General features: G+C 37.5%; 1 protein-coding gene across 33 annotated transcripts in view; it reads right to left on the reverse strand.

Annotated features, from left to right (window-relative positions):
• The window catches only part of LOC136778494 (serine/threonine-protein kinase MARK2-like), a 74,791-nt gene that overhangs the window by 4,409 nt on the left and 50,770 nt on the right, over positions 1–19,612 (reverse strand). For 7 of the 33 annotated variants that reach the window (XM_066735387.1, XM_066735386.1, XM_066735385.1 and 4 more), the window contains exons 3-13: positions 11,798–12,013; positions 11,314–11,692; positions 10,962–11,197; positions 10,628–10,739; positions 10,061–10,173; positions 9,758–9,959; positions 8,870–9,055; positions 8,241–8,442; positions 7,039–7,206; positions 5,978–6,098; positions 5,708–5,796 (exon numbers count right to left, since the gene is read on the reverse strand). In XM_066735387.1, the coding sequence (XP_066591484.1) occupies positions 5,708–5,796; positions 5,978–6,098; positions 7,039–7,206; positions 8,241–8,442; positions 8,870–9,055; positions 9,758–9,959; positions 10,061–10,173; positions 10,628–10,739; positions 10,962–11,197; positions 11,314–11,692; positions 11,798–12,013 (2,024 nt within the window). The other 26 variants (XM_066735362.1, XM_066735365.1, XM_066735364.1 and 23 more) reach the window with 17 other exon arrangements.

Raw genomic sequence — 19,612 nt, forward strand, 5'->3', positions numbered from 1 at the left:
ATAATAAGAAAGCTAATTTACACAGAGCAATAGAAGACATGCACAACAAAAGACAAATACATCGACTCTCTCTCTCTCTCTCTCTCTCTCTCTTCTATTGTATAAAGGAAAATCTTCCTTCGATAAAGGATTCAGAAATAAATTAATACAACATTTACAAGACAGTTTTAACATATTTATTAATACGAAATTATTACTATTATTGCTCCTTAAACTGTATAAATAATATTTCTATCCTGTTATACAAGCTATTCACTGCCCTCCATTTCATTTCTCTAAACTAGAATTTCTAAGTTAAATCGTTTAAATAATGAATTGGATTATAATTAAGTGAAAGAACGCTAAGAGAACTCCCGAATGCTTGGACGGTCTCACAAGGAGTGCAGTAAACAGCAGTCGTTTACAGGCGATTGTATATTTTATGTATTTTATGTTCTTCGAATATAAACATTTTTACTCCATATATATATATTTATAAATTTATATATTTATTTATATATAAGACAATCTAATTATTTAATATCTCATGTTTTATTTCATCGTCTTATCTATCGGGCGGGTGGCCTTAGGGGATGTGGAAAATTTTCTCTCTACGATTGATGAATTCAAACTCAGCTACTGTACAAAAATAAATTGAACGACTTATCAGAATGAGAAAGCATGTACGTTATCATCTTGCTTTTTTCTACAATCAGTTCATAATTTGAGAGCGAGATAAATTCATCATGCAGAAGTGAAAAGTAATAAAATACGTAATCGAAAAGTAGAAGAAGGCAGGCGCCCAAGACCACTCCCGTATAGAGCTCTTATCGTTTGTCTCATCTCCATAAATAAGAATAAAGTAACGTGTCACTTTTTAGTCAGCTAAATTATACATGTTCCTGCGTTGTCCGAGTTCGAGTTCGTTAAACGATAAATGCCTGGTTTAATAATCTGCCTAAGGTCGGATATATATGTACATGTATATATATATATATATATCTATATATATATATATATATACATATATAAAATCTGAGCGACTCTATTGAAAAGAACAATTTCAAAGGGGAGAAGGCACGTGATCTTCATCGATTGAACAGTTTCACGATTCATTTCTTAATTACATATTGATATTTGTTATTTTTTCTATTTTCGTTCTCCCGAACTACACAAGTTGGCTTTTTTCTGCACTTAGAGGATCCTGGCAAAACTCAAAAGTATATATGAATATATATATAGTTGAATCATGTACATTATTTGAGCTTTAAAACAGTTTGGACGCGATTCGTTGTCTTCAAGTAAATCAAACGAGTGAAAATTTTGGTTTGCATTTTCTCATTTTCTTTCAATCGCACGCCACTCGGCTTGGCACATACCAAATCGCTCGATTGAAATTGATAAATAATGAGAACACGAGGGTACAAAAGAAGCGGATAGAGCAATATCGTTGCTTCAACGCGTCATAAAATTTACAGAAATTTTGTGCAGAGTGCAAGAGAGGAAAAAAACTGGAGCGTCTAAGTACAGTAATGGATATTACATAAAAAAAGAAAAGAAATCGTAAAAAAAACCTTGATCCCTTATTATCACACAGCATTAACCGACTACACGCGTGACCGTTATATTGTATAGTTCTGAAGGATGATACAATATAGCAGATCAAATAATGTAAATAACGTAAAATTAAATGAACAACCAATCGTGTGTCTCTCTCTCCCTCTCATTCTCTCCCACTCATTCTTTCGCTCTTTCTTACTTTCTCACACTCTTTCACTCTCCCTTTCTCTCCCAGCAGTGCTCTCTTCGTGGAGAATAGATATTCGTTATCAATTATTATGAGAATTAAAGAAAATGGTGAGTATGTAGATTAGTCGTTGCAATCAAATAGTATATATCGATTTCCTCTCAATATTTCGTTTGGCTAAACGCTGAGATCAAAATATTATTTACACAATTCTCGAATGGTTCTCAGTTTGCTTTGAAACGGTGTTGCGTTATAACATTTCGCTAGCAATTGCTTTACAGAGTTTGAACGGTATAAAGGCTTCTCGATAAAAAAATAAGCTTTATTATTCCATCGTCTTTCGTTTTTCTAAGGAGAATGGCACCTGGAACGGCCTACGTACCAATATTCGAATTTAACGAAGAAAACGAGTGTGCTCTCTTTCTATTTTCTCGCTCTCCCTCTTACACGCTATGCAAAAAGGTTTGCTGGAGATTCTGAACAATTGGTAGTGGTTTTGCGAAATGCCAAATGTTGCGAAACGTCGATATTTGTTACGTATTACAAATAAAACAAATAAAGCTGAGCCACAGCGATACAGATATTCTGGCTATATAGTATTTTGTTACGTGTTAATCCGATATCGATTCTTTAAATATTACTGGTAAATGTGCTTGAGCAAGTTGCAAATTAATAATATTTATGCATATGATGGAATCATGGAATTGTTATTGACAATTCGATTAAATGGCAGATGCGTATATGCGTGTCGCAGCTGTTGTTATTGGATGCGTTATTGAACAATACATATACTCGCAATATTCTTTCTTATCGCTCTAGTGTCGCGCTAATATGGAAAAGAATCGATATAAGAGTTCTTATGAAGCTATTCTTGGTAAATATAAAAATAGTTCGAAAGCGCCATAATAAAAACAAAAAATCAAACACAAATTCCACGCTGTTTTAAGAAATCAAGGAATCTATGCTGGATGCGATGTACCAAGAAATATTTGGATAACGGTGGATAAAATTTCTCGAGGGATCTTTAGGAAAATCCAGAGGTATACATGTGAATTTCGATCGGACTTAAAAAACAATTTTATATATGGGCTAAAAAATCTTCATTTTATTACATTGTTATCCAACATATTTTCCTGGCTGCTGTCTAGTTACAAAAGGATATAATATTATACTAGTTTTTTTTTATTGTTATTCTAAAAAGCTTTGTTTAAAAAAAAAGAGAAATGTAAAATTGTACATGAATCGGAAGTCGCGCTTGGCCATTTAATTAGATTAAAAGGTAATTAGCCATTCTCATAGCTAATATTGCCGTTGTGTGATATTCAGCACTTGACTCGCTCTCATTTCGGCCCAAGGGAAACAAGGCGAGACTTCACCCTTCACTTAGAAAACCTGTTGATGCATGAACAATAATGAACTCTATTATTTCTACGATTGCCTCTCCTGTTTCTTCGCTTATCATTGTAATTTTTCTAAATGCTGTTAGTATTGTTATATCATCGCCTTAATAAACAAAAATTTGTCCACATTTTAAAAAAAGTTTTAATCAAGACCTACGTATAATCTCCTATCTCAAACTGTGACGAACAAAATTTATTAAACAAATATCTATACATTTTGACAAAAGAAGGTTCTTTATTAATTGCTTCATTGCCTTGGTTTCCTTGATCAATTACTTTATCTCTTCCTCTCTACCTTTACGTCTCTCTCAATCTCAAGCACTACCACTTGGCTTAACTAATTGATAATCCAAAACCCTGCATTTCTCACATTTTCTCCATTGAAAATATAATATTGTATCTTTATCTGATTGGTCTGAGAAGCGAAGGGTAATATAATATAGCATAAGAGCAATGCCAATAGTGTATTGAATCATAGGTAATTCTTTGTGGAAAAAACATCCGAGTCATTTGTACTGCTGGAAAGAGGACTGTAGAATTGGCAGGCTGAATTTGGGAAAGGCACAGACTGCTATATCTAAACAAAAGTGTATAAGGCGGCCTTCTATTTTCCCTTTCGCAGGAAGACTATTAATTACATTGCTTATTCAATTATCTCTATAATGTATCTAAATATATATATATATATATATATATATATGTATATATTCGTGTCACCATTTGCCAATAAACTCACTACTGAAGAATGAATTTCTTCTTGAGAAGTGATGATATGCACCACAGAATAACGGCGTCAGTATTTATCAATTCTTATGGTCATCGTCATCATCAATAATATAATAATCACAATAGAATCCATTGAGCTTCTTGCGTATTGTGTTACAGCCTGATTAAATGTTAGGTGTGCTTGGGATAAAGGGAGCCATAGTCAGCATCGAAAGTTGTTAAAGCCGAGGCCTTGCCTGATTGTTAAACCTGGCCACATTTGCTTGTTGAAGTGTGAGATGAAACCAAGCTTAATTGGTTCATGTCCTGTAGCATAGAATATTTACTAAATAAGTGAATTTGGCTGACTAGGGATTAAGCGATGCACCAATGGCTATGTTGGCAATACAAACAACAAGAGAGAGAGAGGGAGAGAGGGAGAGAGGGAGAGGGAGAGAGAGAGAGAGAGAGAGGATGGGAAGGGAAGAATGGAAGGAGGGGGACAGGAAGAAGAGAAAGAGAAAGGGAGAGAGAGAAACAAAATTTAATCTGTACTGAGCTGACGATGAGTACAGTGACCATTTCTCACAAAAATCAAGCTATTTGAAAAGCTAAAGCCACCGAAGACAGATGACTGATTGGGATTGCCGTTATTCTGTGGCTTTTCTACATCCTCTCGTCAATTTCCCCACTTTTACTTGTATGGCTTGTGCGGTGTTGTCGCTTTGTAATTAAATGTGCAGTATTAATTAGGTCTCATGTACAAGTAATAAATCAAGGATACGCCTCGCTACAATCAAGTCAAAAAGTGATGCACAATGAGTATGCGAGGTGGCCTGCATAATTTTAGCCAAGCAGTCTCTTGCATTCTCTATGTATACATGGAATAAGACTGCTTACTCTAATTCGTATATTAATCTTGACAAAATTGATAAAAAATCATATTTTATATAACTATGCAAACGAAAAATCCATATTTCCTAACGAGGCTCAAATTTCATTAAGGAGGCCAAATAATTTCATAGGCTAAGGTGGTCAGCGAAGCAGTTAAGATAAAAAGAAAAGAAGAATCCAAAAGTAATAGTGATAAAATCAAATATAAACATAAGTGAATTATTTAATGGCTTTTAGTGATCAATGGTCGCTGCTGGCTCATCGAATAACTAGCAAATTTTCAAATTGTTCAGTACGAAGTCAAATATACTATATTATTATATATAATTTCCAAAAATACATAGTCATTGTGCATCCTTAAAAACAAATACATTATATTGCATGCAGATAGTAGATAAAACGTTCTAAACTAGTTAATATCGTTGTTAAGATTCACAGTGTCCATAATTATGGACTGCTATGCATGCACTGAATGCCCACTGCAAAGCTAAGTTAACAGGTATATTCACTAGCATATTATATTTAATCCATTTCATTGACTAAGATGTAATTGGATCAAGCAATGAAGAAACACGAACTACTTATGTACGTCTTCACCTTAAATATGGACGAATGGAATGTCAAATGTCACATTAAATATACCTGCAAATTTCTGACCAATGAAAATAATACTACAACTTTATCCCATGACGTACATTTGATATTAAAACTCCTAAACAGTTGATATACTTGAATCTACTTGAAAATTTTTCCTTACGATTATAGTTTTTCTCTTCATTCTCAAAGCTAATCCTTTCGGTTCCACCTAATTTACTCTAATTTCCTCTCATTCTCACTTTAACTTGGCGATTACCTCACTTTATCCATGATCTTTTATCAATCTTTAAGTACATAAAATTGTGGACGAACCATTTACTTTCTCTCATTTATATACTCTAGCATGCTAACAAAATTTATTATTTCATAAAATTTAATGACTTACCGCTTGGAGAACCTTGATGATAATTTTGAGAAAAAGGACGGCCTTGCTAGCGGGCTAATTGCATTGGTATCCTGTGTATGTGTATGGCCCTGCAATATTTGCAAGGATTCAGATATACATTAAAAACAAATTGTTTTCTCCTGAGGATAAGAGAAGGACACTTTTACTGAAACGTTTTCCTCGAGACCCCGAAAGAATTCATAGAATTATCGAATTTCTTCATGGTCCTCCTCTTATACTCTTTCCTTCAACAATTGCTTGAAGAATTACCTGAGTGTGATTTCTCTGTGCTCTGTTCTGACCAGAATGGAACGTACTACGATTGGGTACATTTCGTGGAAATGCCGGTGTTGTAGGTGTTGCCAGTCTATTGCTTGGGGACACACCCATGCTGGCAAAGATAATTAATGTAAATACAAAAATATTCATTTTTACAAGTTCTGCTTAATATAACTCAAAGAATATGTATAATGGATCTTTACAGGGTTTTCAACATTTTACAAAAATATTTTCATTACTATTCAAGAACCTAGAGAAGAAAATTGATAATAAAGCTAATAAAAATGTAAAAATCAAAAGACAAAGAAAGCTGTATTATAAAAATCGAGCATTGTAACAAAGCAGTTAATACTATATTAATTAGTAAACGTTATTTCGTGCAAAATAATAAGGAGAAAAAAAAAGTTTAAACATTCGACCATGCAAGAATATCAATGAGGGGAGTTGAGAAGAAACGTCAGTTATAAATGTACAATAATCTGAAATGCGCAAATACAAATATAAGTGGAAACCTGGATATATAGCTACGTAGCATTAAAAGCCAGCAAAATATTGGATATACCAGTGTGAAAAATGTATATTGATGCTCCACCATAAGTGAATGAAAAATGACAAATTTCAGAAAGAAAGAGAACAAGGAAAAGAAGAGTAAAAAGAGGAAAAATATCATGCAATTAATGAATGACAAGAAACTGCCCTGGAGAACACTGTGGAATCCAAGATGAGTGAGATATGTTGACAAGAATTGGAATCTATTGTAAGATGAACTGCAGATTCAGCAAAATGAACCACAGAATTTCTCTAAGAGAGTTAGTGGCACCAGATAAGAAAGTAAGCAATGAGAAATGAACCGAAAATGAGTAAAACAAAATTAAGGGAGGAACGTGGAGTAATCAGCTTGCGATCCTGCTGTCGAAAACAAACCAACGAGATTTTGAAGGAAGGTGAAAATAATTATGGAACGAGATGAAGTAATTATGACGTTGGGTTGTAACGATAGCAGAATGACAACCGAGGATGGTTTGAAAGGCAATGGGGGTTTGTGTGTGTACCTCTGCCTAAGAGGGTCAGCAGTGGCGAGTAAGGAGTTGTGGGCGTTGCGTGGTTGAGGGTCCAGCAGTGAATGGTCGCTGGGGGGTATGCCAGTTGAGGAACGGTGACCTGCACTGATGCTCGCAGACTTCGTGTGACCTCGAGTTGGTCTAGTGCTTTCGCCCAGGCTATGCATAAAACTAATCAACAAATGGCCTGGTACTCATTTACAACTTAACTCATGTAAACCCAACCATTCCATAAAATTATACAGTTACAATTAAGTACTCTTTCGTATCAAAGTCCATTTCAATATTTCCATCACGATAACCTTTAACTTTACAAACTTTTTGTTCAAATTTCACTTTACATTGATCTTCTTCGAGGAATAGAATAGGCAGAGAGGAAGAGGCACAGGATATAGACTAATTTCTCAAGAACGTCATTGAATATCGTGATTGATGGAAACAGAACGCATGACGCTAGAAATCAAGAATGAAGTATGTATGAGTGATGTCTATGAATATTTTCTTTACATACAGACGCTTCGAAAGGAGCGGGAAATGTATCCCGATAAAGTTACAATAATTTACTTTTGGTGAGCAGCAAATTTTTATAGCGAGGAAGAAAAATCGTCAAGCATCTGTACGTATTAGAACGTACGAATGAACTTTATTTGAGAGACATCTGCCAAGCCAGAAAGTGGATCCGCAATGAACGATTGGCAGGCAGCAGCCAGCATGCTAGAGCGATGCGACAAACAAAAAACTCCCTAGGGCTTTCGTCGACAGATTTGGTTATTTTTTAAACTTTGTTCAAAAACTCTTCAAAATATCATATATATATATATATATAAATCAGTATAGTTTTTAGTCTACTTGACATCCACACACTTTAGTCACCTACTTTTGGTTAGTGAGATTAAGTGGTTGCACCAACAGAGGTGAGGTGAAGAAGTCATGTCTAGTGGACAAAAATATTGCACACGTCTCATAATAACTGGCCAATAATAATAACAATAATTACATATTTAAGAAACTTGTTGAAATGGTTCGAGAACTCGATGGAACGTGTGCATTATTTCCTCTATTCAAGTTTTAACAGTCAAAGTAGGCACTAGATAGTTGAGTGTACGTGTTCATATATATAGTCCTGTATTGTTAAAATAAGAAAGAAGAAAAGAATTCAGGGGGGTTGAAAGGCGATAACAATTTCGGTATACCTGGGTACATCGTTGGTTCTTTCCGTAGATGAAGAGGAGGTCTTGGCCTGATCATAGGAGATGGTGCTTCTTCTTCCAACCGAACCAGGGGCAGGTGAGGTGAGTGGTCGACCACCACCTACCCCTGCGTTCATTGTGTTGCTTTTGCCAACTCTCGGCTTACCACTCGGACTCGTTCCCATGCCTAGAATGAACATTGTCACTGCAAGCCTCATTAGATACGGTTCAACACAAAACAAAGCAGCATACTTTTAAATTATAACAGGAAATTATCAAAGGATCTGTGAGTTCTAACAATTTAAAATCTAATGAGATGACGATATGAAAAACAATTTATTGCAATACGGGACATTGAAGAAAAATTGAATTTACCGTAGTAATCCTTCTCCATTGATTGCTAGTAAACTTGACGTATAATATCGAATGATTTATCAATGAGAAAAAGAATTTACTCAAAGTTCGTGTGTGAATGAATTATGGAATGATAAACAATTGATTAAGGACTGGGGGACAGCAGTTAAACCGACAAAACCACGATGGTAGCAAAATATACCCTTGCTAAGCTTTAACAGAGAAGAAAATTCCATCGGACGTAATCGACGGAATTTTATTCGGCAAAATGAACTCACTGGTATCGAGCTGTCCTGGACTATTTTTGGGAGCCGATGGCCTAGCAGCCGCGACTCTTTCCTTAATCGTCGCAGCATCCACAGTATTCTGTCGTTTAAAGTTACTGCCAGTCACTGTCCCAGTACCGGAAGTAACTGTGGTCGTATGATTGTGATTCGTTGCATTTCCTGGACTTGGCGCAGCACCTACAAATAACGAAAAACATTAATCATGTACATTTACGAGTAAAACGATACAACAATTGAAACGATCATAGACATAGGACGGATATAATTTGAAAATCTAACACATACATTCAATTTGCTTCATGCATACACCAACACAATAACATTAGGGTGAAAATCTGTAGTACTTAGTTCAGCAGAGTACTAGCGGTGCTATTTATCGAAACATTTTTTTATTTTCAATGATATTTTTTGTACCTACACATGTGCAATTACACAATCTTATTGCACTCTGTCATTGTGTTGGCATGTACACTGGTCTGCATCGACTCTGCTTCCTAAAAATGGTCTATATACTAGAGGTGTTGTAGCTCTAATAGACCTCTCTATTTTTAATCTTGGGGACAAAATCGAAGCAAACCAGAGTACGGTCCCAATAGGATTCTTCCACTTAAAAAGCTCCCCAGAGCAGAGATGCAAGAAGACGTTTACCTTCATTATTATACGAGATATTAAATTTTTGCACAGGACCTTTCCAAACCTCTCACTATTTGCATTCAGAGAGGCCTTATGCAACATTTTGATAAATTTATTACCTTTGTAATAATATATAAAGATAAACGTTTTATTACGTGTACATGTTTTAGGGTATTTTAAGTGGTGGACCCTATAGAGACCTAGGCGGCGTGAGAGGCAATTTACAAACATAGTTTAGGAACTTACGAAGTGTCTCACCACCAGAGGAGGCCCGTCTACTGGGCTTTGCATTGCTAGCTGAAATACTTCTATGAACACCTCTGTGCGATGGACTCTGCACTGCTCCTCCTGTACCACCTCCACTGCCTGCACCTCCACTCGACACAACTTGTGGTGGAATGTTACGCAGCGACAACGAACTGCCTGACCGCGAGCCATCACTCTCGGGCTGCAAAATCCAAAGAGCAATTAATTACCAAATCATGAAGACTACTTACCACTTATTATCACAAGAATCAAATATCTCCAAAGTAAAACTGCTCCACTTACATCAGTTGTTTTTCTACCTAAAAGCAGGTATGTAGCAAACACGTCGTCGTATTTTGCTTGTCCTAAGGAGTCTTCTATTTCAGTTCGTGAATAACCCATACTAGCCAGGGCCTCTGCAACAACAAATTGTATCTGCATAGTCACATCTATCAGGCAAACCAACGAATTCTTAATCACATTCATAATTCCATTTTTAGTATTATTAAAATTATATATAAAAACTTTATCAATTCTAGCACATACAATTACTACTCACATTCATGCTTCTTATAGTATATTATAATAATCGTGGAAATACTTTCATACCGACGTGGTTATCCTTGAGCGAATGAAACTCATGACTAATATTTTGCAATATTAATAATTTTGCTAAACTCTTAACTTAACATGGCATGGATATCCTCTTCATGACGATTTACATAGTCGTGACTTTATCAGTGGATATTAGCTTGTCTTTTGCTTTTATGAAAGACATTTATTAATGAATTTGGTAAATCGTGAAGGATGTACATACGTAACTTAACACTAAACATAGATAATGGTAGTAATGAGTATTTATGTACATACTGGCAGACTCACCTATCCTCTTGTGATCTTTATAATCAGGCTCTGGTTCTAAGTACGGTTTTAGCTCGTCGTCTTCATAACCCACATTCATCCATTTGTCTTTCATTATGTTCTAAAACAGATATCAAACATAATGCGTTTTTATCAAATTCTCACAGATCAGGTTTTCATTGATGGTCGTGTTTTGACTGGATTAAAGTTTTCAATTCAATCGTGTGACGATTCAGTCGTGTTAGTAGAGTAAACAGATGAAATCACGATATATGAATATGAAGCTAAGACCAGGGATGAGAATAATAATAATAAAAGTTCAGAAACAAAATGCGATCCGAACCTTATTCCCACGTACCTCTAATGAGGCCCGTTTCGTCGGGTTGAGCACCAGAAACTTTTTCAGGAGATTTTCACAGTCCGTGGACATGTAAAAAGGGATTCGATATTTCCCTCTTAATACACGCTCCCTGAGCTCTCGTAACGTCGAGCCATCGAATGGCAGTGAGCCAGATACCAACGTGTACAGGATTACACCCAACGACCAAACGTCTACCTCTGGTCCATCGTATTTCTTTCCTAAAAGCAAATAACAGTTTCAGTCTACGTTATCTCAACTATGGAGCATCGAGTTCCAAAAATAACAAAACATTTTCTACGTTGCAATTTAGTATCAAGAAAATTCATTCGTCTACCTTGGAACAATTCAGGTGCCGCGTATGGAGGCGACCCACAGAAGGTGTCCAATTTGTTTCCAGGCGTGAATTCATTGCTAAATCCAAAATCTGCTATTTTAATATTCATCTCGCTGTCGAGCAGTAGATTCTCGGCCTTCAAGTCCCTGTGAATGATTTTCTTTTGGTGGCAGTATTGCACGGCAGAAACGATTTGCCTGAACTTGGCTCGAGCTTCTTTCTCTTTCATTCGACCATGAAGGACCAGATAATCGAAGACCTCTCCACCACTAGCGTACTCCATCACCAAGTACAGAGTCTTTTCCGTCTCGATCACTTGGAATAATTTCACTATGTTCGGATGGTCCAGCATCTTCATTATCCTTACTTCACGGAATAGCTGAAAAGCAACAATTGCTCCATTAGAATTATCCACAGAACCTTCTAGAATGTCTATCTTTAATTATTGAATATAAACAAAAAAAAAAGGAGGAAAATGACTTACTTTTTGAAGGCTACCAGGGTTCAATTGTGTCTTATCAATGATTTTGATGGCCACCTCTTTCCCTGTGGGTACATGCTTCGCAAGCTTCACCTTGGCAAAGTTCCCTTTTCCAATGGTCTTCAGCAACTTGTATTTGCCAATGTGAGGCTCCTCGGAGGTTCGACTCCTCGACGATAATCTTCCACCACTACTAGACACACCCACGCCATCTCCAGTCTGTAAACCGCAAAATATAATTAATCAAATTGTTCCTTTGGATCATTATAATAATTACAACAATAAAAATAATAATTCTAACAGATTGAAATAAGCTGCTTCCTAGGGACTACTCGAATCATTGATATCATTAATGGATCATAGAGATTTTGGACAAACGAGATATAAATAAATAAATGACTCCAGAGTTCTAAAACGAACCAAGGCTTTTCCAAGAAATATTCTACCAGTCTGAAAATCTTAGGTCGAAGAGTTTGAGGCCCAAAGAGGCCTAGAAATTGCGTGCAAGGGAACTTGACACTTCCAGGGACATGGTCCATGGCCAATGGAATTAATTAAAGCCAGTTTAAGCGTACCAGATACGGATTGTTTCAAATGAAACGCGCCGGATACTTTAATGCTTGCAAATTGGCAAGTTACGACACAGCTCCAATATTACACGTAATTTGTTGAACTAGTTCCAGTATAAAATTAATTAGTCAAATCTTCGCACGAGCAACGCTGTTGCAACAATGTTAATGGGTCAAAGTTCAATCTCAGGATCAAAGAAAAACAATTGAAACGAAAGATGGTGGAATAATTGTTGTTTGTCTAGGAAATTTACCCGTAGCAGGCTGCGGGTGACCATCTTGCAAGAAGTGGTCGCAGCAACTTTCGAGGCCGCCAGTTTGCCGTTTCTTCGACGTACTGTTCACCAAGAAATCAGCAAAACCACGATTCTCCACCCACACTGATTTTTCACACCCATAACTTTCCCTCTCGACTTACGTTATTTTTTTCATTGGTTCGCACGTTTATCATCGATCTTTGTCATTTTACAAAAATTTTGGCTCGAAAATTAAGAGATTTTTGTAGCGAAACAAAATAACAAAACTTTTCAAGTAAAATTATGCATCGAGTTTTTTCACAACCATAACTTTCCCTCTCGACTTACGTTATCTTTTTCATTGGTTCACACATTTATCATCAATTTTTGTCATTTTACAAAAATTTTGGTTCGCGAATTAAGTTTTTTGCGGTGAAACAAATTGACAAAAATGTTCGAGTAAAATTATGCATTGAATTTTTTCACAACCATAAGTTTTCCTCTCGACTTAATAAACTATTTTTTATTATCTCACATATTCGTTGATCCTCGTCATTCTTTATGCATCAACTTGAAAAATACGAGCTTTCTTCATTGAGAAAAATTAAGAAAATGCACTTTCCCAGTAATATTATTCATTCAATTTTTTCACACACAACCATAACTGTTCCTTTCAGCTTACTCCACTTATTTTTTGTTATCTCACATATTTATCGTTGATCTTTATCATTTCTTCAGCATCAGCTTGCAAAACGAGTTTCTCTCATTGAAATAAATTAACAAAATTTTGTAGTAAAATTATCCATTGAATTATTTCACAACCATAACTTCTCTCGACTTACTCCTCGTTTCTTATTGTCTCATTCATTTTTATCGTTAATCTTCGTCATTTTTTAAACACGAGCTTGTGGAATACGAGCTTTTTCACTGAAAGAAATGAAGCAAAACCGTCGAGTAAAATTATCCATTCGATATGCAGGCACAGAAATGTTATTCTTCCTCAAAATAGAATTTCAAGAAATATCAGATTTCGCTATAAATTTGACAAATTCTCTTCGTCCACTTGAGAATTTCTAGAAAAATTCCAGGAACGAAATCCTCGAATTTTTGAATTTTCAAAAATTAATGAATAACCATTTTTATAATTTTGGTCAATGCAAGGGTCGAACTATTTTGCTCGAAGAACAAAATTTTGTGCTAGAAATTTGAAATTTTATTTCGAAAAATAAATTTGGTTTTGGGAAAAGAAAAACAATTTTTTTGAGATACAGAAAATTTTGTTTTTGATAGGAAAAGGGATGGTAATTGGAGATAGGTGAGAATTCTCCCGAGGGATGATCAGGGTTGGGGGATGGGTGAAAGATCCACTAGAAATGTGTCGCACGTCGACCTTACGCCATTGACCAAGGGCGGTTTCCTCCGTCGGTTCAAACTTATCCTTTCTACATCCTCGCACATTCTTAACTTATTCACCAAAAAAACTCATTTTTACCTCGAACCAAGAAAACCTGAACCAACCCTCAGTGTTAATACCAAAAAAATCAAAATAATCAATCATGGAACCCAAAATAGCTCAAAAATTTTTTCACAGAATTTTCAAAATTTCACCAATTTAAAATACCAAAAAAAAACCTGGAAATTTTTTAATATTCCTGATAAATAAAAAAATTCACTGGTTCACCGAAAAAAATCGACGAGATCCGATAAAAACCTCGCGTTAAATTTCATTTTGCAAATTAACAATTTCCACTTCCGTTCCTGCAGATAACGACCCTGTAAGGTCAACGTCCAATGATTCGAGTGGATCGATCGAAACTCCGGCAAATCTATTTTGCATGATTTATTCACCCACGAAAATCAAATGTCGTCGACTCTTCGGGGATTCACTTGTTTATCGAGGAATTTTTAAGCGGATCGAGAAACGAATAAATAAATAAAGTGGAGGGGGAACATTGTGATTCGAAAAGTTGAATAAATACGGACGAGAGTGGAACTTGACGTGTATCGCGTACGTATGTGTGTGTGTGTGTGTGTGTGTTTTAACGAAAGATCAAAAAAGTGTACGTGAATTTGAAAGTGGGCGGATGATTAAGGGGGTGGTGGTGGGGGGAGGGTGGTAAAAATAGTTGTGGAAGAGCGATGAAAAACCGGCGGGAAAGCTCGGAAAACCGTGATCGACGAGTGGCGGAGAGCGACTCTGAAGCTGGTCCGTCGCGGGCCGCGAAATGAGAATCAATACAGTCGACCACCCCTGTCGAGCCACCCCCTTCGACCCTCGGTACCCTTCCTGTCCTATCCCACCCGTTCCAAGCCCCTCCAGCTGTATCTCCCCACCCTGAAGACTTCCTGGGACCCTCGCAACCCTCTCGTGTCATCTCTATTTCGACCTCCCCCCGCCCCCTCCTACGTCCCCCACCCACCGCCCCTTGGTGTATCCGCGCAGAATCGAATTTTGGCTCTCTCTCTCTCTCTCTCTCTCTCTTTCTAAGTTGTTGGTAGGGGAAGGGGGTGGAAACGTATACCTTCGCTACTCAGCTGATCCAGCCAGCCAGCCCCATGGCAACTCAGGTGGACCAAAATGGGGCGGATCCTGAAAAGCTACAGATGATGCACTAAAGAATCTAGGACTATCCTCTTTAGGGGTGTCAATAAATTGACTTTGCTTTTTAATTCTTTTTTATTGCTTGGTTGATGTACTGGGAATTATAAAATATGGAAAGAAGGTGGGCCAAAATGGGGCGGATCCTGAAGAGCTACAGATGATGCACTAAAGAATTTAGGACTATCCTCTTTGGAGGTCTCGATAAATTGACTTTGTTTTACAATTATTTTTTATTGCTGGGTTGATGTACTGAGAATTATAAAATATGCGAACAAAGGTGGGGTAAGATGGGGTGGATCCTGAAGAGCTAGGTATGATGCACTAAAGAATCTAGGACTATCCTCTTTAGGGGGGTATCAATAAATTGACTTTGCTTTTTAATTCTTTTTTATTGCTTGGTTGATGTACTGGGAATTATAAAATATGGAAAGAAGGTGGAGTAAAATGAGGTGGATCCTAAAGAGCTACGAATGATGCACTAAAATATCTAGGACTATCCTCTTTAGACGTTTCGATAAATTGACACAGTATTTTAAAATTATTATTTTTTCTTGCCTGATTGATATACTCAGAATTATAACATATGGAAAGAAGGTGGACCAAAATGGGGCGGATCCTGAAGAGCTACGGATAATGCTCCAAAGAATCTAGAGCTATCCTCCTTAAACGTCTGAATAGATCGATTTAATTTTAAAATTATCTTTTGTCGTAAAAATATTATTTAAAGTGCTACTTGTTTAATATAGTCGGATCTATTCTACGAGGAAACAAAGATTGAACAAAAAATTTAATTTTAAAATTATTTTTTATCGTAAAAATATTATTTAGAGTGCTGCTTGTTTGATATTGTCGGATCTATTCTACGAGAAAACAAAGATTGAAAAAAAATTTAATTTTAAAATTATTTTTTCTCGTAAAACTATATTATGTAGAGTACTGCTTGTTTGATATAGTCGGATCTATTCTACGAGGAAACAAAGATTGAACAAAATGGGGCGGGGTTCCTCGGCAGTCACGAATGATGTATCGAAGAATCTAGGACTATCCTCCTTAAACGTCTGAATAAATTGACGTTATTTTTAAATTATTTTCTATCGTGAAAATATTATTTTGTTGCCTGGTTGGTATAGTCAGAACTTCACTAAAAGGAAACAAGGCTGGAAAAAAATGGGTCGTTTCTTAAATGTCACGAATGATGTATCGAAGAATCTAGGACTATCCTCTTTACACGTGTGAATAAATGGTCAATTTTTCGATAAACCGAGTAAATTTTAGAGTCGTTTTTAAAAATAAAAAATAATGAAACACGTGTCGAAGCTCTTCGATCTGTACGTTCTCGACTGATCGCAATAGCCAAGTAGGGATTATGGAAATCCCTCGCACACATGATGTGCATGTGAATTATATCCCACCCCCCCCCCCTCCCTGAAGTTAATAATACAAAAGGCGTTATGTCAGTTTTAGAATAATCTTTGTTCGTCATCCGCAATTGGTAAAAAAAGGATCGATGCAGACAGAGAGACAGAGAGACAGAGAGGGAGAGAGAGAGAGACGATTAATAAGAAAAATCCAAGAGTATTTTAAAATTTGTTTTTATAATGAAGTTTCCAAATGGGGAATTATAACTTAATCGTGAATATGGTACAAAGTGATAAGAAGGGGTTTATTGATTTAAAAATGTAAAAAATGAGAGAGAATCAAATAATTAATAGGGAATTATATTTGATAAAACGAGTTATATCGATAATAATAGAATTATGAATTCGTCGTAAAAATACATCTATTCGCAGACCATTAATAAGAATTAAATGGTATCCAAGATGAATCAATTTGACCTTGAAAGAAAGGGGGAAAAATATTTCTTTTTGACGAACCTCGAATATAAAAGTGTGAAACGATAAATAGTCTGAATTATTTGCTAAAATACTTGATATCGCACAGAGAGAAATATTATTATTCGTCGTAAAAATAAATCTGTGCAAAGACGACTAATAATAATAATAATAACAATAATAATTAGATTTTTCCAACGGTGAATCAGGATTATTTGCTAAAACGTTTCACGTCGATTATGCAATTATTATCATTTGTCGTAAAAAATCGATGCAAAGACGACCAATAATATTATCTAAATGATATTCGCGATAGATTTTTCCAATGACGAAGCAATTTTTTTTACGTTATAAAAGTCTCAAACAGAAAAGAGCGACAGCCACAATTACCACCCATTAAAATATTCATATCGTGTACAGAACTATTGTATCATTCGTCGTACAAATAAATCGATGCAAAGTTCAATAATAATAATAAAGTATTCGCGATGAATCAGAGCAAATGAAGAGTGGTGGTGAGAGAGGGCAAATTTTCTTTGGAAAAAAGTGTCGAATAGAAAAAAGAAGGAAATAATGAGAATGTTCATCTACCTCCTCTCCTTTGACAATTTTCTGCATGATGTCAGTGAGAGGTCGTAGCTGACCGGAAGTGTTGGTTCTTTGCTGCCGGCGTTGATCCCTTTTGGTGAAAACGGGCCTAACGAGCGCCCCTGCTTGCTGGACCCTCGATTGGGCCCTCAGCGGAATTTCCGTTTCCGGTCCGCCTCGTCGAGTATCCGAGGCCGTCCTTGACAACTTCACGCCGCTGCTCTTCTTCAACGTTATCCCAGCGTTTCCCGTCGAATTTCTCGTCGCATCCCCTCGTTTCAACGGCGAGGCCCTTTTCATTCAAATTTCTCCTTTTCTCACTCTCCCTCTCTCTTTCCCTCTTGGTCTCTCGCCACTCCTTCTCTCAAACTCTCCTCGCGAAGTAGCCTCGAAAATCTCACCGGAAGTTGCGCGGAAAAAAGCGACAAGAGCGAACGGAAAACTAGAAGAATAAATAAATCCGAGAGACAATTCGGGAAAATTGTCCCGCGGATGGAGGAGGACTTCCGGTGAGATTTTCGAGAGGAGACTGGGCGGCGGATGTTGAAAAAGATAAGTTACCCGTCGGCTTCGTCGTCGGTGACGTTGTGGAGGAGATCCTCGTGTTCCCGATACCTCAGTTGGACTTCCGGCCCGAAATCGGCGGAGTCCTGTCTGGCTCGGTTCTCCAGTTGCCTCTCTCTGTTAGCGATGGTACCAAGCTCGATGGCCTTGACCTGTTGCTCGAGTCTCTGCAGCATATCGTTGCTACCGGTATTGGAGGTCTTCCGGTTGAGGATGAGCTCGAGGCTGACCGGTGGTGGTGGTACCGGTACTGTCGGTGCTTTCGTCATTTCCGGTAGCCTTATGGGCTGGATGATCTTCGAGTCCTTGAAGGCCTTCAGCTTCTCCTCAAGGTCGTAATCGATTTGGGGATCCATGACCATCCGATTGGTCGGCCCTCTATCGTTGTACGACCTTGAATCTAGTGACCTTTGCTCCGGAGTCTTCAGAGGTCGCTTCTCGATGACCTGAAGACCCCTGCCGTCCTCGACGAGCTCCCATTGTTTCAACGTGTCCACGTGTCGTGACCTCGAGTCCCTTTGGGCTGGTCCAGAGCGGAAATTCTCGCTACCGGAAGTCCTCCGGGGACCGGGTGACGTTCTTGGGATCGAACGCCCGTGCAGACTCTCTCGATCGTTCATCCTTCAATATCATCAACGTTGACCTTCAACGACCTTGACGAGGGTCTCTAGAGCGACGAAGACGAGTTGTCCTGCCGTTCACCGGGACTTCCCAGAATCCAAGGACGCATAACAATCGGTCGGGAGTCCAGTAATGAGTTCTCTGTATCCACCCCGAGGAACCGAGTTTTTCGATGACCTTGAAGAGATTCTTCAGGATCTTCTTCAGGGTCTATGCTGAAGAGAACTAGTAGTTCCGTCGTTTCTCGAAGAGTATCAAAGACGCATGGTCGATTTTATCGTCGAATGGCGCGAATCGAATCCTTTCACGGGAGTGACCTTCGATGACCTTGACCAGGTAAAAAGGTCCTCTTCAGGGGTTTCGACGTCTCCGTCGCAGAGAATTGACACCCTCGCCTCGATACGTCAATCCCAAGGTCAAATTGTAGTTTGCCAATGTTGATTTTATCCTCGAGCGTCGAGCAACGATTTGACTCCTTCCTGTAGATTGACCTTCAATGACCTTTACACGTCGATAGGTTCCTCCTCGATCACTCTACGGTCTCTCTGCCGAAGAAAACAAATAGTCCTGTCGTTGAGACAAGTGCTTCCGAAATTCCAAGGACGCACAACAGTCACCCAGAAGCCGAGCCGATCTTATCCTTAAGCGTTAAGCAACAATTGGCTTCCTTCCTCAAGATTTGACAAAAGCTGATGGAGAACAAGATCACGACATGACGTAACAATGAATGAGCATGATGATCAAAATGATTGGAATCTCCATCGGCAAATAATATTGCCGAACGATTCGACACACTCGATGATAAA

This window comes from Prorops nasuta, unplaced genomic scaffold (genome assembly GCF_024137725.1).
Source record: "Prorops nasuta isolate Cenicafe-Biocafe unplaced genomic scaffold, Cenicafe_Pnas_1.2 PNAS00014, whole genome shotgun sequence".
Taxonomy (NCBI): domain Eukaryota; kingdom Metazoa; phylum Arthropoda; class Insecta; order Hymenoptera; family Bethylidae; genus Prorops; species Prorops nasuta.